The following is a 26,903-nucleotide window of genomic DNA, read 5'->3' as shown; positions in this document are numbered from 1 at the left end:
CCTCCCTCTCCCCCCATTATTTTTTTTTACCCAAACATTATTTCTACATCGTGGATGTTCACTTATGGCGGGAGTCACTTATTCTATCACACCTCAAACCGAAGTACGCCGACGTGCACTCGCGTACACGTTTGCAGTCGTCACTGTGCGAACCGTCATCGGCGGTCCCACCTCGGCTGGGCGCGGCGCACGAGGCGGAGGGCGGAGCTGGGCGACGGGTCCGGACCCCGCCTCTGCTGTTTTTCCCCACTCGCGCACGTCCGGACGACGAGCGTTCCCTTCGACCGAGCGAGCAGCGAGCAGGAGCCGACGATGATGCTCGCCGAGCCGCTGCGTTCGGCCGTGACTGTGGGCAGCCCGGAGGACACCTCGCTGGCTCTGCCCTCCGACGCCAGGCTGCACACGGGGGCGCACCGGGTGCTGGATCAAGTGCAGACCATCAAGAGGAGCAAGTCCAAACACGGCAAGAACGGCACTTCTCCACTAGTTTGGAACTTCTACACAGTAAAATGTTTCCATCTATTTTAGCACCACATTGGGTGCAAAATACGAATATTTATTAATAGAGCATCCATCAAAATATGGTGCGAAATACAGTAGTACCCCAAAAGCGGTGCATACAAGCCACGGAACCATTTGAGTACCGTGTAGAACCTTCCGTTTTTGTGGGTGTAGCACATCTGACACTTTTAGATTATTGTTTTATTTCATTTCGAGTTGGTGGGAATCGAATTCATTTTCACGGCGGGGCCATTATGATTCATATTGTGACTGTTAATCATGAAATGTATCACGTCGTCGTACAATTACGGGAACACAATTGCCTACGCATTTCTAATTATAACTGATTATATAGTTTTCAACAATGAATTGTGTTTGACATCAGAAGTCATGGAAAATAGTGACAGCCAAATTTTTGGGGGATGCTTGGAATATGTTAAAAAAAAAAAAAATTCGAAAAAATTTAAATGAGAAATTCTCAGGTATAGTCTTGCTCATATGCATAAAGTGACAGCAGTGCAGTGTGCGGGAGATGCACGGCCGCATCCGCTCAAGCACTTTGTCCGACTTTCCCTGCAGGGATGTTTCGCTGACTCCAAGAAAGGAATGTGACCCAGAGGCTTTAGACTCCTCGCACACAGAGGCCTTTTTAGGCTTGAGTGCTCACGCACACAAAAAGCGCAAGAAGCAAATCACACGAAGAAACGTTCAGCAAAATTGCGAATCTTGGTATAGAACGCTAGTGGCTGTCAGATGAGTTCTACACATTCCCATGTCATGATTTGCTGACACTTTGTCCGAGTGCGAAATGTCGTACGCAGTTGGTAAAGTCACGTCAGGCCTCGTGCCAAACAGCCCATCCTCAAACTATGGCACGCATCTCGATGTTAGACTTGATCAAGAAAACAAAAGTAGGGCGAGCGAGTTCCAAACTCAGCTCGGTTGTATTGTTATGTCATCATGCATGTCGTGTTTCAAAGCGTGCACCCTTGGGGTTTTTGTTGTTGTTGGTTTTTTTCCGGAAAAATAAGCGAGTACAGAAAGAAAAGAATAACCCCTCTCTTACAGTCAAGCTTGTTTGATACCCCACTACATTACTGGTTTATTCAGTAGAAGCTGTTTTATTGTGGTTAAACACCCCCCCCCCAAAAAAAATATATATGATCATTTTAAGAGTAAATCAATTGAATATATTCTTCCTGCTGTTACTGACTTATCGCTATAGTTTTAGTTTGGGAGAACTTATAATGTTGCTATGACTCATGTTGTTGATTTTGAACGTGCAAATAGAAGGAAGAGTGACGGCAAAAACATACTTGAACACGGTGGAAACGTGAAGACTAACACCCCCCCAGTTAAAAGTATTTCTGTCATGCGTATGTGATGTTCATTAAGAGGCCTCGCCATGTTTTGATTCCGTCTGTGAATCCAGACAAACATGTTTGACAATCGTCCCTTTGGCATGGCGCCCTGTGCTTGCGCGGTGCTTTCGTGTGTTACTGTTTTATTTTCTCCGCCGCCCCACCCTCATAAGTGTCGTCCTTCCGCAGGGCCAACTTTGCCGCCTTTGTCACCGCTGGACGAGTTTGGAACGTTCCAGTTTTTGCCGAGCAAAGCCAACGGCACCTTCGGCGTCTCCAAGTCGGCGGCGTACAACAAAGCGGTATTTGTTTCTCTTGCGTAACACTCCCGTCGCTTTCTGCGAGTGCGCTTGAAGAGAGCCAAATCCGCTGATTCTGAAGCGTTTTATTTTGTCATTTGTTTTAGAACATTGCCACACGTCTGTCATGAATCGTGAATGTGGCATGCATGCATGGAAAACTCAAACTTGGCGTGAATGGCTGTTTGTCTGTATGTGCCCTGTGATTGGCTGTCGAATAATGCAGGGTGGACCGCTACATCTAGGTCCCAACTCATGTAACTATATAACGGCCTTGACTTACGAGTTAAATTTATTGTGCGACCACGCTCAAACTCAAAACACTTGTATCTGAAAATATTTTCCCCTACTGGAATGAATGGAAAGTGTAAGAATCCGTTCCAGTCCTCGCGCTTCTTCTTGTGTGCGTGCTTTGGCCACCGGGGAGCAGTACAGTACAGTCATACAGACGCAAACGAAGACGAGGTTCACAACTAAGTGACTCAGCAAGCTGCAGTAATACGAGTAATTTTTCGCAGAGGACAAAGAACATATGGCCGTGAGTATTGTTATATTGCCGCCCCAAAATAACCGGCGCTTGAAGCGTTATAACGCCGCAACATAAATGCTATTCATGAGCACTGGCATTTTGCGTTATGCCTTAGCAATTAAGCCAGCAGACATTCTAAGTGATTGAGGTTGTTTTATAAAAAAATAAATAAATAAATAAATACATGCAATGTCAAATTCTTTTATTTAGTTATGTACAGTTGTTTTTGTTTAGTTTGACAGTGAAGTTTCAGGATAACCGAGCAAACAGTCGTAGTTAAACGTTAAGTGATGTGACTGCCTATCGATCGGCCAAGCAAACACGGGGAGAGCTTACCGAGCCAAACAATTAGTCATGCCTTGTGAATGTGACGGGCTGAGGGTATGCAACTTTTGTTATGCTGCTGGATGCGTCAGAGAAATCCACTGGTAATTATTATGATTACATATGACATAATTTACATGTTTTTACATAATCAGTCATTAAATACCATTTGTTGCTGTCGAACACAAGGAGCAGGAAAAGCTTGAATGAAACAACACCCCCAGACAATTACAATACCGAGTTCATGTTTGGGCAATTGTCACAAGCAATCTGTGTCAATTTTACCACAGGTTATGATGAATTATCGACCGTAATCAAAGCAAATGTAAAAAAAAAATTGTAATAATAATAAATACAATTTAAAACCCCAGATGCACTTCCCGGTCACCATTGAATTGCTCCTTTTTAATTCTATTATTGTACTCACTAACTGCAAATAAAGTGGTGATCTTCGACTGATTGTAGGCCTGTGATTAGATAAAATAACATTGTCTTTTAAAATAAAGCATCACTGTCTCCATAGATAAAAACAATCCATGCTTCGGGTAACACTGTTGACGCATGTAGAACTTTGAAGCCGGTGGGCAAAAAAAAATCTATCCAAATAACAGTAGGCTATGCCATTCAGGTAAAAGTCATATTAATCATCCGCAGTGATTAATTATGTTTTGCGTTTTACCGAGAAGTCAATCGCGGTAAGGCGCTCCCGGGCAAAATAAACTTGACGACGCAGCAGAAGAGATCAAGCTGTTTCATTGCACCGGGACTGAACTGGGCTTGAGCTCGCATGCACACAAAGCGCTTCTGTGTTTAGCCGCTCTGGTTGTGAGTCTCCAGTTTGCACATATTACGTTACCTGCTCCTGGTCTGTGTGCGATTGTTCGGTGCTTTCTGCCGCCCTCAACGTAAACCGGAGAGGAAAAGAAAAGCGAAGGCATGCAACCTTTGTATGAGGGATTTACACGGTAATCCAGCAGATAAGGACTTTTTCATGTGGCTGTTAATTCAAATAAATGTTTTCATTTTGTAGCAATATTCCCAAAGGAGTCGGTCCCTGTCCACCAAAGGCCTGGGAGTAAGACACCACAGCTCCTCCGGTGGATGGGATCAACAAATCAGCGCTTCCAACTGGCCTCAAAGTCCCATCGGGATGAAACCCAGCCGCAGTGATCCTGCTTTGGCTCCTGCAAGCATCAGGGTGATCACTTCTTCTTGTGGCGACTTGCTGACGTGTTTTCATCATTCATCCCAGTACTTATTTATGCGAGTGTTATTTGCTAGAGAGTCAAAGGGCAGAGCAGCCAGAGTCACGTGAAGAGACTCAGCACACACTCCGCGAGCAATGGCATCCACAAAGGCGGGGGCCGACAGGGTTTTTTGGAAGCGCCTCCCGACCAGTTTCAGGCCATCAAAACGTCCAAGATTGAACAACAATCGGCGTGAGTTTGCTTCTTGTTGACATGTTTTTTGTTGTTGTTGTTCGCAGCAGAAGAAGAAATGCATTGCGCTTCACTAAACCCAAAAAAATGTGTTCGTCCGCAGCGTCAACAGTTCCCTGAACGTCTCGGATTTGACCATCAAGGAAGCTGTGGAGTTCTTGTCTCACCCTGAGGAGAAGTTCCAGCAGTGTGGTGCCACCATCATTCAGCAAACCACTTTTAAAGACGATCGTGCCAAACAAGAGGTCAGTGCACATAGCAGACTCTATTACCAGATGAACGTGTTCAAGGTTACCATTATAAATCAGTACATCTGCGTTAAAATCAGGAAGGTCTTGTCAAGTTCGTTTCTTAATTAACATCTAAGGTAGAAACCTCGAACAGAAGCCAGGCTCCGTGGGCCGACCGTCTGCCTCTGTCAGTTGCTTTGAGATGGAAAGACAGAGCGGAGGGAGAGATGGTCGATAGAGCAGAAACAGGAAAGCGGGACAAGAGAACAATGGGCACGACGACAGCCGTATCGACAACGGTAAGAGGCCCACGATGAGGCAAGACTGACGATACTGGTCCGCTCCCAACACCGCCGTTCCTGGCCTCACTGAGATCCAATAAGATCCTGCAGCAGTCTAGAGCTACGGCAGCAGAACCAAGGGATGAGCCAGGACAAGCCTAAGTCATCCCGGACCTTAATCTTCATCATAAAGGAAAGTTTTATGTTTATGTCCTGAATAGTAGGACTATGTCAAGAAAATGGTTCCATTGAAGAGGAACCTGATAGCTAAAGACTCTACCTCCTGGCCATGAAGTGTTTGGTAGTCAATGCATAGAAGCTAGTACAAAATTAGGATCTCTTCTCCTGGTTTGAGTTAGAACTCGCCCAGTGACTTTTGGGACCAGCTGGTCTTTACAGAATTACTTACTTACTCGTTTCATAATAATCCAGCCGCAAGGTCACAAAAGGGTGAACTAGTTTTTCAGCATCAGTAAAGCATCAGGAATTTTTTTGCAAGTGGAAAAACTTTGTTCTCGACACGTTTTGTACGTGGGAATTAAACGCAATCTACTAACCGATCTACTAACCGGGCATGCGCCGGATTGCGTCTGCCGTTTCAACTGGAGCACACAAAATACTGGGAAGTTGAGATACAAATAGATTATTTCAGCACGCGCAAGGAATTTATGTCGGCGTTGCGTCTTCAAACGCAGCGTTTGAGAGGCAGCTGCAAGCCGGCATCGCCGAGGACGAGCCGTAGTCTTTTCCAACACATGTCGACCTTTTTGAAATGCCAGAAACCACAAAGAGAGAGTTTTATTGGATGTTTACACGATCAAAAGGACTCAATCACGCGTTGGATTGGATTGTTGTTGTCTGCGTCCGTGCGCTAACGCAAGTGTTTCTCTATCAGGTTCTCCAGCTCGAGGGGATCCCGACTCTTGTGTCCCTGCTGCGCAGCCCGAGTCCGGCTGTGAGCCAGGCCGCCGCCGGGGCCTTGAGGAACCTGGTCTTCAAGAACCACAAGAATAAGCTGCAGGTCCAGCACTGTGGCGGCATCGCGAAGGCGCTGCAGTTACTAAAGGAGACAGAATGTAGCGAGACCCAGAAACAGATCACAGGTGCGCTCTTGCAACCGATGCAAAATATCATTTTTGGGCAAGAGGGACCGAGTGTTTCCTTTGACGAGCGCAGGCCTGCTGTGGAACTTGTCGTCCGCCGACGAGCTGAAGGGAGAACTCATAGCCACGGCGCTGCCCGCCCTGACGGAGAACGTGGCGGTGCCGTTCACGCGCTGGTCGGACGACAGCGCCACCAACAACATCCACCCTGAGGTCTTCTACAACACCACGGGCTGTCTGCGGTGAGCGCACACTCGGATGTCAGGGAAAGACAAATTTCGAGCGTTGTGCTTCATATCCAGCTCAAGGGCCGTGTACTAGTGCACCCTGTTTCTCAGTAGCGCAATTGAGTGCACTAGCAGAATGACTAGGATGTACTAGTAGAAAGACTGTCTCTAGCACACTGTGTCATTTTTTTCCACTGCTAGTACCACTTTTGGCTGACCAGTATGCAATTAAACTTGACTAGTAAACTACTGTGCTGCACTAGTAACTGGAAACTAGTGCACTCTTTGTCCTCACTAGTAGAACAATTCAGTGCACTAGTAAAATGACTAGATTTAATCTTTGTCCTTACTAGACAATTCGGCGCACTAGTGGAAAGACTATGATGCACTAGTAGAGCGACTGTGCCTTCAACAGTGTAATTTCTTCCAGTACTTGTATCACCTTTTGCCTACTAGTATGCAATTAAACTTTACCATTAAACTACTGTGCTGCACTAGTAACACTACAATGCCCAACTCGTACGTATTTGTCATGTGATAGTGGCCTCCTGGACCCTACTAGTAGCACCAAAATGCCCACGAGTACTTTTGCCTCACTAGTAACATGTAGTTGTGAACTAGTATGCCAAAGTGCTCCTACTAGTGTGCAGAAATGTTCTACTGCTGATGAAGAAAACAAAAAAAAAAACTTAGTAGGAAGACACTTGTTCCACTCGTGCGCAGAGAGCGTACTAGTACATGGACCTTAAGCTGCATATCAAGGCTCTCGAATTAAAGCTCGAAGGCCATTTGTGACTTCATCATAAAAAAATGTAAACCTCCTGACTAAGCCAAAATTGGACCGTTTGCAGCAACCTGAGCTGTGCTCAGCTCAGGGAGCGGATGGCAATGCGAGACTGCCGCGGACTGATCGACTCCCTGATGTGCTACCTGCAGTCCTGTGTTGCCGACGACAACCCCGATGACAAGGTTACCACGCCGCATTTTCTGATAGGCCTGCAGGGAGTTGTTTCGCAGCGCAACAATGGGTGCTGGTCAGCGGTCAGAAAAGTCATTCGTTTGTGCGTAGTCGGCACTCGTTCACGCACGTCAAATTAGCAGCTGGCTCGACGGTCGTCACCGTTTCGAGAAACTTGCCATGGAAAAAGCCTAAATTGTCATACGCGACGGAGCGAGTGACCACCGTAAAGCTTCTCAAACTCACGCTGAACCGCAATCAGAGACGGAGAGAAAAACGTGACGCCAGGCGGCAATTTTGCTATGTCGCTCTAACGTCAATTGTTGTTGGGCAAGGCAATCGTTTGCTGACAAAAACTGCAGAGACTAAGCTGTCAAATGCTGATGCCCTCACATTTGTCCAAATGATACCTGAAACCAAATAGAATGAGAGGTCTAAAGTGACTTTTGGAACACCCTTAATTAAATAAAAAAAATTCTGGATCATGTTACATCATTAGCATCGTTTGGCCGCCTGACTGGAATTTTTGGTGCTGCGAACTGCGCAAGGTTAACGCCCAAGTCTCATGAGACTCTCACAGTTTATAAAATGAGTGCACGCTCCAGATCATTTGCACGCACATAAAGCTTCTTTTAAATGGCTTGCACTGGCTTTTCCTGTCAATCTCGCCTTTGGCAACAGTACACAGTCGTGAGTATTCGTTTGTTTCTCTTGAGATGCGTGCAGTAAGACCTCCTTAAGGAAAGACGGCTTGTGTTAAATCTTTCTTCATACCCGAAGGACTTCTTTAATGCAATGGTTCTCAACTGTTGTCACCCCGAGACCCCTATTTTCCTATTGTTGCAAAGTCGCAACCCGCTTTCAGAGACGTTAAGAAAAATAAAGAGTGTATTTTTTTTTTTTTTTTTTTTTTTTTGCGGTTTAAAATAGCCCCTGAAAACATACAGTAGGTACTGCCAAAGGCATATTGCTTGCCATGACATCCGCTAGCCAAAGGCTGAGCTGCGCTGTATTAGTTTCAACTAGCTGTCTGCGACCCACACAAAATGCGTACGGGACCCACCAGTTAAGAATCCCTGCTTTAATATATACAGGTGCATGTCAATAAATCAGAATATCGTACAAAATGTCATGTATGTCAGCAGTTCAATGCAAAAAGTGAAACCAACTATCAAAATCAATTGCAATTTCCACAATGTTCAAATTCATTAAGCTGCGCCCGTTTTTAATTTTTAATTCATTTTCAATTCAACGCTACTTGAATTCTATCTCTGCGTCCTTGATGCAGTCTGTGGAGAACTGTGCCTGCATCCTCCATAACTTGACCTACCAGCTGGAGGCCGAGTCCCCCAAGTGCTTTGCTGACCTCGTCCCTTTAACGGAGAGCCAATCGGGCAGGAAAAGCCCCACGGTTGGCTGCTTCAGCCCCAAGAGTGGCAAGGTTCCAAAGCAGGTAAATAGCACCCCCCCCCCCCCCCCCCCCCTGTGCAGCTTTTTTGTCCGAGGTGACCACTTCCTTCTGCTTTTCTCTTCAGTTTTCATTTGACACTGTTCAAGCCATGTTGGACGAAGGTGACCCAAAAGGTGCCAAGTGGTTGTGCCACCCCAAAGCCATGCAGACCTACTTGTCGCTGCTGAGCTCGTCCCAGAAAGACGGCACCTTGGAGGCGTGCTGCGGTGCACTGCAGAACCTGACTGCCAGCAAAGAATTGGTGAGTGGATGGAAAATTTGGAACACAGTGGATAAGAAAAGTCTACACACCCTTGTTCAAATGCCAGGTTTTTGTCATATAAAAAAAAAAAAAAATGAGACCAAGATAAATACTTTCAAAACTGCTTTCCGTTATTAAAGGGACCTATAACCTGTACAACACACATTATTATTTTTTTTTTTTTTTTTATCTTTTCGAGATAGCTAGTAAAAATCAACAACTGAAATAGAATTAATCAATCACATTCGAACTCATGTTAAATTCCAACAAGGAAAAGCTAATGAATTGTTTCTGTTCCAGGGTTCTAGCGCCATGAGCCAGATTCTGGTCCAGAAGTTGGGGGCTCTGCTGCACATTACGCCTCTGTTGAGGTCGCCTAAGCAAAGCCTGCAGAAAGCTGCCGTCTCCCTGCTGGGTAACATCGGCCGAACCAGCAGCCTGCAAGCCTCCATGGGTGAGAAGCATCAGATGTCCACGCGCAGCCACGCGTCGTCTCCAGTCCTCGCGTTTCCAGGGTGTCTTGAGTGTCTCCTTTTGTCTTTTCTGTAGCAAAGCAGGTTTTGCCGGAGCTCACCGGCCTCCTCTCTGCTGGCCCCCGAGAACTGGGCAACTCCGACGAAAGCGTAGCGACGGCTTGCAACACAGTGCGGAATCTGATGATGGCGGACACGGAGGCCAACAGGAAGTTTCTCGATAGCGATTTGGTTTCATCACTGGCTGACCTCAGCAGGAATGGGTGAGTTTCAACTATTCAAAACGGTGTCAGTGGTATTCGCAACATAAGCCTTGAGGCCCGCCGCACACGCAACGACGCTGCTGAACTGGACAAATTGCGAACAAATGACAGTCAGTGACTCACAGCTGCACACCGGCCGATTGAGCGTCGCATTAATACCAAGTCGCTAAAACTGAAAAACTGCAACCCTTGGAGTTGTGACATTTTGAGGCATATTACATGGCACCGTTGCCAAGGAAGAAGCGCAATTGCCTGGCCGCTTTATTGCAGCTATATTAAAAAAAAAACGTGACAGTGACAATAAAGTTCTATTCTATTTTACAAAAAAAGAGGAAAGAGAGAAATAAAGGAGAGTGTGGATATTTGACCAGGGCAATGATTGTCCCATTCATTAACTGTACTTGTGCATTTCAACGACAGAGACTCGCCATGCTTTGCTTTTTAGCCACAGGTATTACTGTATATGAAATGCAGTGTTACAATATGGCAAACATATATAGTTGTTTTTTTTTTTTTTTTTTACTTTTCTTTCCAGCGCTTTTCCCAAAGGCAGCAAAGCAGCGTCTGTGCTGCTCTACCATTTATGGAACGACAAGAACTTGCAAAGCATTTTGAAAAAGGTAAATGACGAAAACAGTGCAACGTAACATGCACACTTACCGTAATTTCTCGTGTATAACGCGCATTTTTTTTTTACCCCAAAAAATTGTCAAAAGTCAATAGTGCGCATTATACATGGGTATAGGAGAAAATGAAAAAGACGTTCCCATGTTATAAATGTATGCCGCCATCTAGAGGTTATGAAAGGCTGTACGCTTTCATTCCACTATGCCACCGCCCCCAAGAGGCAATGAAAAAGTTGTAAACTTTCATTCTAGTATGCCACCTAGAGGTTATGAAAAAGGTGTAGACTACACTTTTACTCCAATATGACAGGGGTACATATGACTGCGTATATGTACAATTGTGCTCATAAGTTTACATACCCAGGCAGAATTTGTGAAATATTATTGTTGTTTTTTTTAAATAAGACTGATGACTGAACAACAACCATCATTTATTTCTTTATGGTTATCTTTTGTTTAATGATAATGCTTTTCTGAAATGCTTGACAGTTTCATTTGAATCCCATTGAAATACAATTAAATGTGTTTTGCCTGGTCCTTTGTGTTTTCTTAAAAGAATTGTACACATCTTAAACCTCAAAAAAAAAAAAAAAATAAATAACTGAATTTCGAGGTCAACTTTGGGGGTGCGTATGATACCTTAAGTTACGGTAATTCTTTTTGGCTCCACAGACACGCACACATACGACATGGCCGGCCATTTGTATTCGCTTGTGTTTTATTACTTCGGCTGAACATTCACTTTCTCTGGCGAGCCCCACCCAAGTTGTTGAGTGAATACAGAAACAGTCTGGTTGGAATCCTGGCAGACTGGTTCTCAGCACTCACTGTCTTTTGTGGGAGGAGTAATGGAGGGAAATTGAGAGATTACAAAAAGGTCAGGACACTGAGATTGTGCAGTGTTGCTGTCAAGAAGACTCGCACAGTCTGCTACTTGGCATAGGGAGAAGTATGGCATACTTAATGACACGTATATGTTCGAGCACCCACTGCAAAGTTCACATCTCAATTGAAGAAGGCGGCAAAATGTAATATTGCAGTGATTCTCAAAGTACTGTATGCTACTGGTACCACGAGTGGTTTGCTAAAGAATCACGAAGCACAGTTCAGTTGTATTAGAAATTTTAGTACATTTGTATTGAATCATGATCAAAGTATTTTTGATTTGTTTTTTTTTTTTCAAAGTATTCTTCCTATATTTAAGCACAGTGTTAAACGGCACCTTTGCGGTGTTAAAACTGCTAGCAAGATTTGAATGTAGCCTCACTTCGCTAATCCGCCACCACCTTAAATCTCTGACCAAAGCCACGCCTCTCGCGAACGATTTACAAACATTCGTGATGGGATGCAATTATGAAAGTATGTAGTCGTGATATATAGTCACAGAGAACGAAGAAAGATGTATACCATAGTGTCAATAAAATAGCGGCGGTAGTGACACTAAGCTAGCATTAGCACGGCTGCTAGGTGGGTGGCATTCCTTATTCGTGTATTACTACAACACTAAATTTGATCACTTAATAGTTTTTGGGGGAGGAATGTACAATCAATTTTTAGAAAAAAAAAGAAAAAAATGATTTTATATTTTACACATGCGATGGCATAGGTGGAAAAGCAACTTGTCCATCAGAGGCGCATTGCAAGCAATCTGCAATTCTCTAACAGCTCTTCTTTTTTGAACCGTTTGATCCGCAGCTAGGAATGAGCAAGTCGTTATTCATCAACGACAGCACCACGGCGGCGTACAGGTCCGTGCAGATTATCGAGTGACGGAAGCCCAGGGAGCGACGGCGCGTTTGCCCAGAGGTATATTCCCCGGAATGCTTGCATGTTCACAATCGGAGCTGGTAAATGCACAAGAGCGGGATTAAAACGTTTTCTCCTTTTGTCTCTTGCCTCTTTTCATGCACGTTTGTGTGTGCGTCCAGGTGGGAATCGGCATGTTAAGACAGTGTTGCGGCCGCACCCTTGCAACACGGAGGGTAAAATTACCAGCTTTAGCTATTCAAAATCTTATCATTGCTGTACTGTGTAGGAAGAAGAAGAAGAAGAAAAAAAGCTTTTAACATCGTCAAGAATCCTGCGGATCGGTTTGCGATTGTGTACAAATATAGTATAAATGGGCAAGTGTGTTTTTCGTTTGGTTAACATGAGTGTGTTTTTTTTATTTTATTATCATTTTTTTTAATGGCCTCAACTGAGTACGAAAATAAAGGAGGATAGATACATCTTTCTTATGGCCTCGAGGACACAGGAGACGACGATGTATGTGAATGAAAGAGAGAAAAATGGGAATGTCTTTTGTGTTGTTCATTTAATCTCTCTTTCTCTCCCTCAACAACAACTTTGATGAATATTGCTCAACATTAAGTTACGGGGAAATTGCTTTTGACGATATTAGAGGAGAACCTATGCCACGTAACACAGTTAGCCTAGCTTAGCATGAGCCTTTCAATCAGGAGGAGACACTGCTATCTCCTTGAACCATCCCTATTTAAACTCAGTGGTAATTTGTGAAACATTAAATAGCACACATTTGCTATATTAACCCACTACTAGCAACTCATTAAACTCACCATGACAGTATATTTACCAATATGTACAATTAACTTGAAATGTTCCTTTTCTGTTCATGTTACAAACAGGCAAAGTCAAATGATTGATATTTTAAGTTACACTTTGTTTTGTTTGTTGGTTTTTTTAACATTGTCTGTTTTATGAATAAATTGAGGAATTAAAAAAAAAAAAAAAGCTGTTTTTGGGTCATTATTTTGTATTGTACCCAACCTATGCATTTTTTTTTTCAATCAATGAATTTGAGCAAACCAATGGAAGAAAAATGGAGCAAATTGATAACGTGGCTGATAGCATCATCAACATTGCCAAAGCCATTGATGATCATTTTCGGGGGAGGAAAAAAAAGACAAAACGACAAGCAGGAAGAGTCCGTTATGTCAATTCTACTTTTGCGGCTTACTATGACCTGCGTGACTGTGAATCCACTAAAGAAAAAAGAAAAAACTTTTGAAGTTTTCTGGCAACGTGTATATAATTTGAGCCATATAATTCCCAGCATTTACTGTCACTCAGTCACAGAATAACTGCGCTTAAACCTTCCATAGAACTGTATTCTATGCAAGGTTTTGCACGGCAAACGATACAACAATGCATTGTCAAACCTCTTACTACAAGCAAATACTCAGCGTCCGGATCTGAACTAGTTGGGAATGGTTTGGTATAATAGTAGAATTCCATCTATGAAACCTCTCTTTTTGGAAACTGTCCATTTGTTTTGGAGTCTTGCATTTTTGGGTCCTAGCCTCTGTTCCGTGCATGACAAATGGACCTTATGGGATGCACTCAAGTAGCCGCTTGGAAATGTAATTGCGGTTCCATCACAACACCGCAGCATTTGATGTGTTCGCCCGCGTCTGCTTTGTCTCATTGTCCCGTGATGTGAATTCAGCATGTGAGCGTGAGTACGAGGCGCAACTTAAGAGTCGGGGTCATGTCGGAGCCTGTCTCTCATAAGGATGTCGTCTCATCTTCCCTTTGCTTTAGGCTTTGGGAAGGGTTTTCATTCTTGCACTGCTTGCGCTTTGCAGTTTTCCGTCTATCAAGAACCGAACTTATGCAGTCTGACGGTCCACAAAGTCAAGAAAGAAAGAGAGAAAAAAAACCATTGGCCAAATTTGAAATGCTTTTCATTCATTTACATCCATAAATCCAGTAGTAGTATGCAGCGCGTTGTGGTTGTGTGTGTGACAGTGATATGATTTTTCATAGAGAGAGGGTTGGGAGTGAGGGTCGGTTTGAGTTTCGTCGATTGCTGCGAGACGGCATCTATTTCATCTATTTCCTCAGGCCCCTCTTGGTCCTCTTGGATCTGCGGAAAACACAAAGTGCCGTTAGGAGCGGCTTTTTTGTTGCGGGCGTTCTCGTCATCCTCCCGTTCCAAAAATAACAAGTCTGTTAGCGGCCCGCTGTGTGAAACATTCTGTGCCGGAGGTGCGGACGCTTGACTGCTGCGCCGCACCCAACCATGCAGCCAGCTCGTCCAGTTGGAGCAAAAAGAGCAGGAATGCGTTTGACCGCTTTCCATTACTCCCTTCTTTTTTTTTCTTTTTGCAGCAGCAGCAGCATCGCCAAAGCGTGATTTCCAAAAGTTGGCCTGAGACATGCACAATTCACAAGAAAGAGGGGGGGTGGGGGGGGGTCATCATTCGGTCACAGTGTTAAGGGACATTCCATCAATCATCTTTCTGAAGAAAGATGATAGAAAAATGACAACTAATGAGTTGCAGGTTTATATGAAATGGAATTCTTTGTGCATTCGTACGTTTTCTGATGGTCACTGACGCGGTTCCTCAGGACGTTGATCTGCAATGGAGAAAAGGTCGAAGGATGACAATTTACAAAACCACAGGAGTCGGCGGGAAACCCTCCTTTGGGTTACGGACCGCGCCCGCAGTAGCTCCAATCTGCTAAAGTAGTGACCGCATATATTTATTTTTTTTTTTTTTATTCAAATTGTTTGTGCACAATTGTACTTGACCACAAACAAATGACAGCACGCACTCAAAATCCAGCGATGTGGGGAAATACGGGCAATAGGTCTATGGAAAAAAAACTAAATCTGCGACGCGCAGAATCCGCAATCGGTGAACTGCGATATTGCGAGGGAAGACTGTAATTGAAAATGAATTTGTACTTGAACTACGTTTCACAGTCTGGATTTTTTTTTTTTTTTTTAACTTTTGACTATTTTGTCATCCTCTGCTTGCTTCTCATTGGATTAATGTTGTTGCATCGCTTAACGAGGTCTCCCGCCCGCCCGCACGCACCTCATATTTTTTGCTGGTGATCTGGTGCTGCAGCTCGAACTTGTCGGCTTCCAGCTGTTGCATCCACTCCCACAGCTGCTTCGCTTTCGCTCTGTGCGTCACCGGTTGGGACAAACAAACGGTGCTCGAGTTCTTTTTTTTTTTTTTTTTTTTTTTTTTTTTTCTGGAACCGGTAGTTGACACGCAAATCGTATTTTTCCACATACTTGAGTTGCTCCTGGTCGAGGTTGTCAACATCCAGAGATTTCCGTCGTTCGCTCAGGATCTTCCTCTTTTTCTCCCTCTCCGTCTGCTTCTTGCCGCTGCGCTTTTCCGTCTGCGGGTGGGAAAGACGGCTCGCGTCGGGTTGGCAACGATCGGCTTTTCCAGCGGGAGGCCCCGACGCTTTCTCACCAGTTTCTGCATGTAGCCCCCAAAGTGCAGACTGGTCAGCGTCTTCTTCTTCTTGGCGTCGTCTTCCGCTCTTTTCTTGGCCTCCTCCTCCTCTTTGCGAGAGCGCTCCTCCTGAACGTCACCCGTGGCATCATTGAAGATGACATCTCACGCACACCGAAATGCTCTCATACGCTCCACTGAAATGCGTGCTTCGGTAGTGTCCGACACTTTCGGCGGTCCGTCCGAGAGCATTGCAGTAGTGCCAGAGAGGAAATCCTCGGTAGGTTCTCTACCTCCAAACGTCTCTGTCGTTCCTTCTCTCGCTCGCTGCGGATTCTTTGCTGCTCCGCTCGCTCGGAGCGGCGCCTCTCCTGCACACCAAACCGATCTCAAACCCACGTTGTGTTTGCATGTGCGTGCATGCGTTTGGAGCACTCACTATCCTCTCCTTGAGATGAATGAGCTCGTCTTCTTCCTTCTTCCTGCTCTCAAAATGGACCTCGATCAACGTTTGAAGCTCCATCAGGTCTTTCTCCATCCGTTTGCGATGGATGTCCTGCGAAAGCCAACACGGGATCCTTTGTTTGATTTGGAACAGTGCGTACAAAAATGGATATTGATTTGGAAAACGTTCCATGAATAGAAAGTGTGTTTTATGTTTCTAATTTTTTTTGAATGAAAGTCATGGAAACAAACAATATGCGCATCAGTGTTGTTCAACTGCACTGCATCATTCTCGCAGTTTGCAAAACATCTTCTTTCGTCACATGACACGGGCAAACTACGAGAAACACATTTCAGCATCATGGAATTCTACATCACTGATGATGATGATGATAATAATAATAATAATAAAAAGGTACCCGGCAGTAGGAATATATGCACCTCAACTCACGTCAAAATCAACCTTCTCCCCATCGGGAATCTTGGGCGGGATGAGGTTGGGCATCATAAACGGCCTGGAGTGGATAAGACAAAGAAGAAACTGGATATAGTACAGAACATACAATACCCCATATATATATATATATATATATATATATATATATATATATTGATTGCCGCATGAGAGCAAAGTAAATGAACTTACTTGAACTTTGGTTTGCTTTCCTCTTTTGTTGTCGAGGCGAGGAAAGAAGAGAAGAGCGAGTCAAGCCCGCGCTCGCTCATTGGCAAGTTGAGAATGTGTTTCACAGGACGCGTTCATCCCAGAGACAAAAAAAGCGTGAGGTCATTGTCCGGGTCATCGTTACCTTCTCCTTCCTCCGCTTCCGCGTCGCCATCTGGAAAAACAAAAGCCGGAATGTGTGCCTTACGAGAACTCTTTGAGGGACAGACCATGACGGGTAAGCCAAATGCACTTTGCTCGTCTGCTTTCTAAGAGATGTTGAGGGCGTCGGTGGACATTTGCTGTGAGGTCGCTGCGACAGGCGGCTGATTTTTGCTCCAAATCAACGACGCAACTTGGAAATGACATGTCGGGAATCAGGAATCTCCCGAATGGGACGCCCCCCCCGCCCCCCCCCCCCCCGCCCCCCCCCCCGGACGAGCAAGCTTGTTGGCCAACACATCGAGCAATCAAATGAAGCCGACTATTTACTGGTGTAGTTCAAACCCCCCCCCCAAAAAAAAAAACATGGTCGTAGTGCATAAGTTTTTCTGTTACATGAGCAAAGTCATGAAGCATCAAAGTTTACTGCACGTTACTAGTTGACATTAGTTAAACAGGAAACCAGCTAATAAACTAGTTGAGACATTTTGTTTTTTTATCATTCGGATAATTTGGCACATTTCGGATTTGCTTTATTTATCTAACGAATGCAAAGTTGCTCGCAGGGTTGGCCGTCGTTGATTATTCATTTCACGTGTGAGCTACACACCGTGCAATGTATTATTGATTTGTTCAATTCAATGTATTACGTAAAATGCAAACACAACATTTGAACGAAAAGGAGCAGAGATCAGACTAAAACCACCTTTCTGCCTCTTTTTGCAGTAAATATTAATTTCCCATTTGAATCTGCCTTTTGGCATCGCAGCGTCGCCCTTTTTAAGTTGATATTTTTTTTTTTTTTTTTTTTTTTTTTTTTAACTTTTGTCGCGGACCACTGCGAATGAATCATTTCAGAATCCCGCGATACCTTTTATATCTTTGCTTATGCATCGTCCTGAACTTTGTCCCCCCCCACCCCTTGGGAGGAGCCACAGGCTCTTTAAACATCCATGACTGGGATGATAAAAGGTGAGTATATTAGAATGATTAATAGTGACTAAAGTCAAGCCTCGGGGTTGGAAGACGTGTGTGTGTGTGTGTGTGTGTGTGTGTGTGTGTGTCCGTGCACGCTCGTCAATTAGCAGCAGTCTGTCGCATGCCTAAGAGACATCTGACTCCGATAACTCGAGTTTCTCAGCAGTCTCTGATCCACATTTGCGTGGTTACTTTTGTTTTTCACGCGTTCACATTCATGCTGCCCCTTGGTGTTTCTCCTCTCATACCTCCCTCTTCGCCGGCCTCCTGGTCCTCCTCCTCCTCCTCCTCTTCCTCTCCAGCGGGTTTGTCTGGGAGTGAGCCCAGAAGATACAAAAAAAATAAAAATATTACCAAAAAAAAAAAAAAAAAAAAAAAAGTCACATGAGCGAGAAACTTTGCAGTCAGAGAGTTGTTAGAATACGATGGGGTAGACCAGAAAAAGCTCACTGGACGTCCACGGAGGCCGGAGTGGCCCGCCGCCGAGTTGGAATCGTTGAGATCTGTCATGAGCCTCGGATATGATGTGGAACATTTCGCAAGGTGGCAAACGAACTGAATTGTTGCCTCGAAATGTTTATTATCGGTTTCTGCGTGGAGCCCGGGAAGAACAACAAAAAAAAACAAAAAACAACAACAACAACCAAAAAAAACAGTTCATCTCCACCCGAGCTCGTTGGAAAACAGATGAGAGCAATGAGATACCCCACCTCTGGTATTTCGAGCACATAACACTCAAATACAAGTGTGCGCGCGTGCGCGCGTGCGTTCCCTCAACATTTCTGTTGCCATTACTGAAATGTTGAGCACGTCGAAGAAGGTTCAATGCAGTTCGTGTTTGAGCACAAATCCCAAGCCGTACCTTCCTCCTCCTCCTCCTCCTCGTCTGCTTGGCCTTCCTCTACCTCCTCTTCCTCCTCTGGAGAAATAAGAAGTTGCCGTGATGTGACCGACTCCTCCAAAATGGTCGACTGAGCCTCAATAAGGCAATTTACAAGAGAGAATATCCGCCCCCCCCCCCCCATCCATCCGTGATCTACACCACTTTTGAACAATTTAAGGGGGAAAGAGAAGGATTTTGAATTGAATGGAAAACAAAAACAAACATTTTCGACATAGAAACATTTTTAGCACTTTGATCAACTTCTGCAGTTTCAAGAGACTTTTTTTTTTTGGGGGGGGGGGGTGGATGCGATGAGTGAGTGATGCCTTTTCTTACCTTCCACCTCCCTGTTAGAAGTCAAACACATTCATCACAGTGAGTACCCGGACCTCCAAATCTGCTCTGCAATCTATGACGACTCGACTTACTCGTCATACTCCTCCACCGCCTCCTCGTTGTCCGACATGACCGGCGGTGACCTTGAGCACCAAAAAAAAAAAAAACCCAAAAAACACGCCCTCAGTTTATCCGCGATGTCTTCGTTTGCTCACAATTTCAAGTGCGATCGTGCAATCTTCATGCAAAGGCCACCTGTGATCAGCGATGCAGGGGAACAAAGAAAACGTCTGACCGAGCGGTGGACCGCATCCACTTTTATTGCGTTATTAATAACCGTCCAGATAGCCGCCACTTTGCGTTATCAGCATAACCAAATAAGGCAGCGTGCAAATGCACACGCGCCACTCCCTTCTATAGCAACCGTCCGCTGTCGGAACAGACGCAGAACTCTAATCTGCAGAGATAAGAGGATGGCTTGCGTCTAAAATTAAACTTCAATTCTGGAGGCTGTTAAGAGTCGGCTGGCGTGTTTTTGTGGAAAGCAGGGAATTGTTGTTCCCATGGAGATGGAAAAATAAAGGAGAAAAACATTTTGACGTCATCGCACGGATGCCTACGCCTCGGATGGATTGGAGGTGTTTTTAAGTAGAAAGAGAAACACCCCCCCCCCCCAAAAAAAAAAAAAAAAAAAAACTGACAATGATCAGAATGTCGTTTGTTGTATTAAAGGCTTGTATTTCACAGGTGGGGACTTTCTCTTTGCACATGCACAACAAAAGATTTCATGTGTGGATTGGCACACGATCTTACTCTTGAAACTGCTTATATTGACAAATTACATTTGCACTTTTAACATGAAACGCATCGAACTTGAAAGAAGTCTCATCCTTTTTCAGTCTTGCAAGATTACAACATGTTTTATTTTGAATTCCCCCCCCCCGCCCCCCCACCCAGGAAGGAGACCAAAGGTGGAAAGACAAACAAAAGCAGAGACAAATACAGCAGAATTCAAGTGCTTCCATTTTCCATATTTGCAAAGAATCAGATTACAAATGTTTCTCGTGCTTTGCCAAATCTGACGAAATCATCTTTCACTCGTAGATTTGCCCTTGTTTGGATTTTGCGACGTTCTTAAACAAACTCCTCTTGCTGGTGAAGTCCACACTTTTGAAGTCCTGTAACACAAATATTGGAGGATTGTTGCTGACGTGCAATACAAAATCATTTTTATTTGTTTTTTCAGGTTTTTATTAGTATCATTTGTATTTCAGTGGCTTAGAATATCGAATATACTTTTTTTCTTTTTTTTTGAAATACTCATTTTCACTGACGTATTTTAATGTTGGTCATGATGGCGGCACACAGTTTGGAGAACCACTACTTTAATTTTACCCTGACAAGATGTTTTTGGGTAACCAGCTCGTATCTAACCTAAGACCCAAAGGAGTCCCGAGTAGGTTTTGTTGGTTTATGTTGGTGGACTAATGACATCTGTAATATTTGGTGTCATTTTTTCCCCCCTCATTTTGTGTTTTTGCTTAAAAGAAGAGTAGCACTGCCTCCTAGCGGCCAGAGGTTAACATGCTCCGGGTGTTCTCCTTATGCACAGGTGCAGTCAACATGTTGCGATGGCTGATCGAACCGTAGGATTGGAGGTGCATCCGGTTGGGGTGGTCTTGTCGAGCCAGCGGTCGATCCGGTCCGACATTCCTGACGTCGAGCCCCGAAATTCCTGAAGATTGAGGTGCATTAACCCTCATTCGCCGCCAGTCCTCCGTGTTGACGTGGATATTTGAATTCGACAGCCGTCAATGGCAGTGAGTGAGTTTGAAGGCGAAAGATGTGAGCTGGCGCGCTTACGTGTTTGGGAGGGCCAACTGGGGCGTGTGCCTGCGGCTCCTTCTCAAAGATGCCCCTCTTCCTGGACACTTCGTCCAGCAGGTACAAGGCACGCTGGCTCACGTCGGGACATCGACCCGTCTCCGATTTCTGCGCAAACGTCAAATGAGATCACCGAGACTGACGTCGTGCTTGAGCTTTCTGAAGGCCAGATGGGCGGGTCAAGGAGCCACAGATTGTACACAAGTTAAGAGTACTATTACTTTAGAAGAATCTAACTCTTGTAAAGGTTAAAAAAAAAAAAAAAAAAAAGTAGTCCTCCAAATAATTACTTGTGTAAAAGGATTCAGCAGGGGGAAATGAAATGAACAAACAAACAAAAAAAAAAAACACAAAAAACGACTCAAGTGCTTAGAAACTGGCGACTAACTCGTGTTGTACTTTTGAAATCACAGCACGAACATCGACTCGACAAAAATATCAAAATGGCAATATGCAAATTCAGATATTGCCCAACCATTTCACTTTTACCGAAACAATACATTTCATCTCTGTCACGAGAAATGATCTTAAATTCACTTTTTTTTTAACAGGCTCACCAGGCAGCGATTATTTACATAGCGTTCTTTGCTGTTGTTTTTACCAGGCTGCTTCTATGAGAGGCTGTCTGCGGTCATGTGACTGCCTGGCTCCGTTTCATTGGTCAAATCGAGTCAAATCACTCGTACGTCAATCGGATTGGTGAAACATAGTCACGTGACCGCGCCCCAAGGCGGAAGTCTGGAACTAGCGCAACAATCGAACGGAGTGAAAGAAAAAGAAAGCAGACAAAAGACTCAAGTCAAACTAAAAACAAGTATGCTGCATTCAAGCTACGACGCCAAGTCCGATTTAAGCCTCGCAAATGTCTAACGTAAATGTAAGCGAGTAGCATGACGACGCAAAATAAAATAGCGACCGACCTGTGCAGCCTGGGCCAGCCTCTCCATTTTCTCCTGGATGGACCTCGATGACACTCGTTGCACGGAACTACACCAAAGTTTTTGTTCTGGTCAGTCAAGTGGGGCACTGCCGTAAAGGTCTTCCCCCCCCCCACACACAAAAAAAAGTACTCAAGATTTCAAACGGACTCACTTCCTCTGGAAAGGTGGTGCTTTGTCCTCGTTGAGGCCTTCATTCTGATCCAAAAGGAAAGTACACAATTGAAATGGGGACCCCCCCCCTGCAGTTTACACACTTGTGCGCAAAGCTATTGGGACATCCGCGACGTAGGGAGGCAAACCCATATGGACTCGTCCTCGTCTTCCTCCAGGATGTTCGCTCAAGGAGTTTTGGGCCACTCTTTCACGAGAGCGTTTGTTGTGTCAATCAATCTCGGATCGACTTCGTGCCAAACGTGTTCGACGGGCTTCTTCTGCAACTCTGAACGCATCCGAGCATGCCTTTTGGAGCTTATCATTTCCTGCGCTCGAGCAGTCATACTGGGACAAAAAACGGGGCTTTCTAAAACTGGTCCCATCTTGGCAAGGTTACAAAGATTCGAGAGGAACTCGGATTGTCGCTGAATTCAAAATGTCCCGATGCCTTTGTCCTCATTGTGTACTTCTCAGTTGGAGTGCACTGACCTTTACCGTGTTGCATTCGAACTTTCTGGAGGCCACCCTGACACTCGCACTGTAACAGAGAAACAAAAGTAATAATCCGGCACCGACAATGGCCAAAATCCAGTTGTGAAATATTTTCTTCGGACCTCCTCTGCAATGGCAAAGTCTCCTCCTCTTTCTTCCTCATCATCTGTAGACCGAGCACACGGCGTGGGGTTTAGCACGAATGTTGGCATTTTGGACGTAATCGTGTGACGTGTCGCGCGCGACTTGATATTAAGACCGCGAGCGCTCCGGTGGCGTGAGTATGCGTTTACCCGAAAAGATATGGTCCTGGAGCTCTTCCTGATTAAGAGAGGTTTGGTGCTTTGCTCGCCGTTGTTGTCGGTCGAGGAGCTCATCACGCTTGTCTGACAAATTGTACAGCACAAGAAAATGCCAGCGCAGATTGAGAATATTCACCGTGCCACGCTAGAGATCAGGCGGCGTGTACAAAGGGATCCAATCTCACTGAAATGTTTTATTCACTGCAAATAATCTTTCCCCATCTCCTATCTATGCCAGCGACGTGCAGTGGCAAGCAGAACCTTCCAATGCTCGTCCACTAGATGGCAGAGCTGTCGAAGGTCTCAGTGAGTAGATGGGCTCTGTTTTCAAATAAACAGGCCCAGATTGATGAAAGCGCAACCTTATTGCAGTACGTATTCTTTTTGGAACATTTATTAGGGGGTTTGTAATGTAAAATAAATGTGTTGTGTGTGTGTGTGTGTGTGTGTGTGTGTGTGTGTGTGTGTGTGTGTGTGTGTAAACCAAGCGAATCTGCCATGCTGATGTTGGACACTAGAGGGAACTGTTGCAATTTGTTTTCCCATTGAGTAGAGCCAACTGACCCGTGTGTGCGTGTGTCGTACCTCGAGTGCGTGTCCATTGGGAATGGGGCTCCTCAGTCCGTGAGGGGAGGGGCTACTGCAAGGTGAGGACCATTGTTCTCGAGGTGACCTGGGGGTCCGCGGCGAGAGGGGGCTCACAGGGGTCGTGCGCCCGCTAGCGGAGGGGCTCTTGTCGAGACAGATGGAGACAGAACTACAACCGCACAGACACAAGTGGGAAAACCTCATGAAGCAACAGCACCGATTCTCACCGACGTCGTCTCTGAAAATACATATTTCAAATGACCTGTCGTAATATCAATTACAGGTATTGCCATTTTTAATTGCAGCTTACTTTGCTCATAATTACACCGCTACACTATTTTTATTTTTACAGTGACAGCAATATGAATAATGTGAATTGATATATATATATATATATATATATATATATATATATTTACAACTGTGTTAAGCATCTTAGTTAAAGATGCAATTGCAACACACACAACCCACAAGGTAAATTGCACTAATACCTTTGCAGGTGAACTTAATTCTGTAAACATTTAAATGCACGTGTCCATCTGCTCAATATTTCAGGACTTTTCACACAGCTCAGTGGAAGATGTGAACAGCGTGATGGTGTCTGTTTAAATACAAATTATAATTCAACCAGGCAAATTTGTTGGTCACTTCATGGATCAAACACCGGTTGGGAATTGTGCATTTCAGCTCCAACAGTTGGACGATGAAAAGTTTAAAGACGATCAAATTAAGTTCACCCTTCAAGGTGGTGTCGTGCTTTAGGTGTGTGACTTGTGTATCTTTGCTGTCATATTTTCCAGTGCATTACTTTCTTTGTCATCGGGGATTGTGAAGAGTTCTGAGAAAACGAAGACTAATAATGGGGGGGGAAAAAATAGCGCTTGTCGACCTGACAAACTTGCGCGTCGTGTCGGATGGTTGCCTGGAAATGGCGTCTTTCTCCGGTGGTTCTCCGTTTTCTTGCTAATGAAGACACACACACGGTAGACAGAATCAACACAAAGTCGCCCGATACACGCCTTGCGTTACGTAACGTCCTCGGGGCACGGCCTCAGTCGCATGTCATAAAAACCTCCTCATATAAATCTAGGCGGTCACTTGATTGACTAAACATTGATATCGGGAAAGGATCCGGCTTATATAATAAGTAATAAGTTGTGAGGCAAAAACATCGACAATCCTGTCCACTCTCGCATGAGGGCCTCAGAAGTGGAAGCTGTTGTTTTCGCCTTAGTTGTCTCGGTGTTCCCCCCCCCCACAAGGTGGGCTTTTTGCCTCTCCGTATGCCTTTTGTGCTCCCGTGACTCCGTTGCTGTTGGGAACTGTGGAAGATGATTAACATGACTTCGTGTGGGGCAACAGCTGACTGCAGGCCATGTGTGGCGTTGCGCCAATTCAGCCTCCTGGGTGCTCGTCTGTACAAATACAATGTCCCCCCCCCCCCCCCCATGCATAGTTGTGTGTTTTTATTTTGCGGTGGAATCCTGAACTATTTGCTAGACAATTGACCTATTCGCACGTAAGACGGTGCCAAAGCCCTGGCTAATGGGATAGTAATTGGTGTCAAGGAAGTATGTTGGAGTGTTGAGCTCTCAACTGGAAGAACCTTTGCAGGAACTTACCGAGTTACCCCGGTAGTTTGAGAACCCCCGTTTCCCCACTGAAAAAAAAGCTATCAGGGTAGGGAAGGTTCCCGATGGATTATTTTGCTCCTCCTGGCGGGTAGGGTCTTCTGAGAGCTACCAGGAACTCTTCCTGTGCTGTGCTGTGCTGTGGTGTGCTGACGAACGCCCTATTTTTATGGTTTGCCAAATCTGAATTCCTTACGTGTCTGTCTGTGACAATAGCGCGCCTTCCCTTGTCGATGTCTTCGGGAGGGCAAGAGCTCACCTGTTGTGGCTGATTTGTTTCGGTGGTGGATTTGTCCTTTTCCGCAGTTAGCTCCTCCCTGCGTCCTCCTTCCCCGCCAGACTTCTCGTCCTCCTCCCCGACGCCCTTCTGGCGTCTCAGCGACTCCATGCGCCTCATCCCGCGCCTCTCATCTCGCACGCGCAGCATCCCCACAAAGTCCACCTGCATCTGCTCCGCGCTGGAAACAAAATGACGTGTGTGAACGAGGCGCGTATGATGGCTCGCCTGCTTTGTGAGACCGTTGACGCGCTGTCAAGCCCAAAAGATGCTTTTGACAAATTCCAAGCCGCCATGCATGGTGTTAGTTGGAGGGGGCGTGCAGATGACGCATTCCCGTGGGGCAAAGGTATTCAATTGCTTCTCTTTTGTCCCTGGAAAGCCAACGCCCATTGTGGCCGACCATCTAAGAGGAGGGAACTCCTCTCCTCAGCGTGGCACCTCGGATGCCGGATGCATGGGAAGACGCACGAGTGGAGCACAAAAAGCATTTTCTTCCACATGAACTTTAACCTGCTGGAGTCCGGTGAGGTCTCAGGTGGGCGGTCGGCCTCCCGGTCGCTTGCGGGCGTATCAACGGGCGGCGCGCTGACGTCGCTCTCGGTGTCGCGGGCGCTGCTTGAGCTCTTCACCCTCCTCCTCCTCTCCCTCTCCGCCTCCTCCTCGTCCTCCATTGTCCACTGGCGCGCCAAGCTGAGGGCATAGTGCGCCGCGTGCCCGCTTGTAAAATGCAAACGGCTCGTCTCGTATCAATCATAACATGGCGACAACTACTTTAAAAATGCACGAGGGAGGTTACGTTTTGAATCACCGTTAGTTCAAACCCGCTTTACTTGTCGAACAAGGTCTGAGCCGCTTTATGTCAAATGTTGGGGATGGGAAAGTATACGCCTGAAGTCTGTTCAAACGCTGAAGGGGTTTTTTTGACTTATCACCTAAAAAAAAAATATATATATATATATATATATTTTTTTTTTTTTTTTTAATTTTTTTTAACTGAATTCACCTTTTGACTGTCAAATTGGAGCCAGCGCACGATCAATCGAGCAATGAACCGAAAGTGTTCTGTTCAGAAGCGCAAGCAAATCACCGCCACTGGGCATCTTAATCCCAAAATAATTAATATTTTGGTCTTTTTTTTTTTTTGGGGTCGATTTGAAAATTCATGTATAATTAGGATATTTTCAAATCAGAACTCATTTTGAGTTGAAAGCTGTTCGACATACTCGCATAGTCAGTGTTACGTCGCGTGACATGTTTCCTCGGGATAATGCGCTCTCTTTGGGAAAAACGTGACTTACCTGGACAACGCGGACCAGTCGCTCCGACCGACGGACATGCTGGCCGGGAAGTGCGTCGCGGTCTAACTCCGCTGGGACTGCAAGGCAGCGGAGAGGCGCTTGCTCGGAGGGCGGTGGCCAGATCGCAGCGCTAAACAGTCCACCTTTACCCTGTTGACTCAGGTGTCACATAACCACAAAGGTGACCTACCCACCTGAGAGAGAGAATAACAATGGAAATGACGCAACAGCAGAGAGTGATTGTTCAACTACTTATCAGCTAGTTTGCAGTTTTTCCCGTGCACGCTTGTGTTGTCAAATACTGTGCAACACCGTCTCAGCT

The 26,903-nt window shown here is 45.2% G+C and overlaps 3 protein-coding genes across 6 annotated transcripts; 1 reads left to right on the top strand and 2 right to left on the bottom strand.

Annotated features, from left to right (window-relative positions):
* Positions 1-237: 237 nt before the first annotated feature.
* On the top strand, positions 238-13,071 carry LOC133412983 (plakophilin-1). The gene is made up of 15 exons (XM_061696824.1): positions 238-463; positions 2,052-2,164; positions 4,045-4,212; positions 4,296-4,453; positions 4,557-4,698; positions 5,860-6,067; positions 6,141-6,309; positions 7,146-7,263; positions 8,541-8,705; positions 8,788-8,964; positions 9,265-9,418; positions 9,514-9,700; positions 10,236-10,320; positions 12,022-12,132; positions 12,255-13,071. Exons 1-14 carry the CDS (start codon positions 313-315, stop codon positions 12,094-12,096), a joined length of 2,070 nt encoding a protein of 689 aa, XP_061552808.1. The 5' UTR covers positions 238-312; the 3' UTR covers positions 12,097-12,132; positions 12,255-13,071.
* Positions 13,072-13,139: 68 nt separating this feature from the next.
* tnnt2a (troponin T type 2a (cardiac)) lies at positions 13,140-19,439 on the bottom strand. Of its 3 annotated transcripts, none has more exons than XM_061696836.1 (14): positions 19,268-19,439; positions 19,013-19,155; positions 18,656-18,712; positions 18,042-18,104; positions 16,799-16,828; positions 16,636-16,657; positions 16,441-16,504; positions 15,985-16,101; positions 15,839-15,916; positions 15,564-15,674; positions 15,377-15,486; positions 15,171-15,261; positions 14,666-14,706; positions 13,140-14,497 (listed from the first exon to the last, which is right to left on the bottom strand). In XM_061696836.1, exons 2-14 carry the CDS (start codon positions 19,041-19,043, stop codon positions 14,428-14,430), a joined length of 885 nt encoding a protein of 294 aa, XP_061552820.1. In that variant the 5' UTR covers positions 19,044-19,155; positions 19,268-19,439; the 3' UTR covers positions 13,140-14,427. The 3 variants fall into 3 exon arrangements, with proteins under 3 accessions (XP_061552820.1, XP_061552828.1, XP_061552838.1); XM_061696844.1 differs by having other exon boundaries at positions 13,140-14,212; XM_061696854.1 differs by lacking the exons at positions 18,656-18,712; positions 19,013-19,155; positions 19,268-19,439 and having other exon boundaries at positions 18,042-18,130.
* Positions 19,440-19,743: 304 nt separating this feature from the next.
* Positions 19,744-26,869, bottom strand: lad1 (ladinin). 2 transcript variants are annotated; one of them, XM_061696801.1, is made up of 13 exons: positions 26,582-26,864; positions 25,794-25,973; positions 25,263-25,461; positions 24,262-24,335; positions 23,370-23,541; positions 22,776-22,868; positions 22,605-22,648; positions 22,480-22,528; positions 21,989-22,032; positions 21,817-21,883; positions 20,876-21,004; positions 20,658-20,747; positions 19,744-20,190 (listed from the first exon to the last, which is right to left on the bottom strand). In XM_061696801.1, exons 1-13 carry the CDS (start codon positions 26,617-26,619, stop codon positions 20,107-20,109), a joined length of 1,263 nt encoding a protein of 420 aa, XP_061552785.1. In that variant the 5' UTR covers positions 26,620-26,864; the 3' UTR covers positions 19,744-20,106. The 2 variants fall into 2 exon arrangements, with proteins under 2 accessions (XP_061552785.1, XP_061552794.1); XM_061696810.1 differs by lacking the exon at positions 20,658-20,747 and having other exon boundaries at positions 26,582-26,869.
* Between the last annotated feature and the right edge of the window lie 34 nt (positions 26,870-26,903).

Source organism: Phycodurus eques, chromosome 1 (assembly GCF_024500275.1).
Source record: "Phycodurus eques isolate BA_2022a chromosome 1, UOR_Pequ_1.1, whole genome shotgun sequence".
In the NCBI taxonomy this organism is placed as follows: domain Eukaryota; kingdom Metazoa; phylum Chordata; class Actinopteri; order Syngnathiformes; family Syngnathidae; genus Phycodurus; species Phycodurus eques.
Note: the sequence above shows the minus strand (reverse complement) of the source record. Positions and strands in the feature narration are given on the sequence as shown.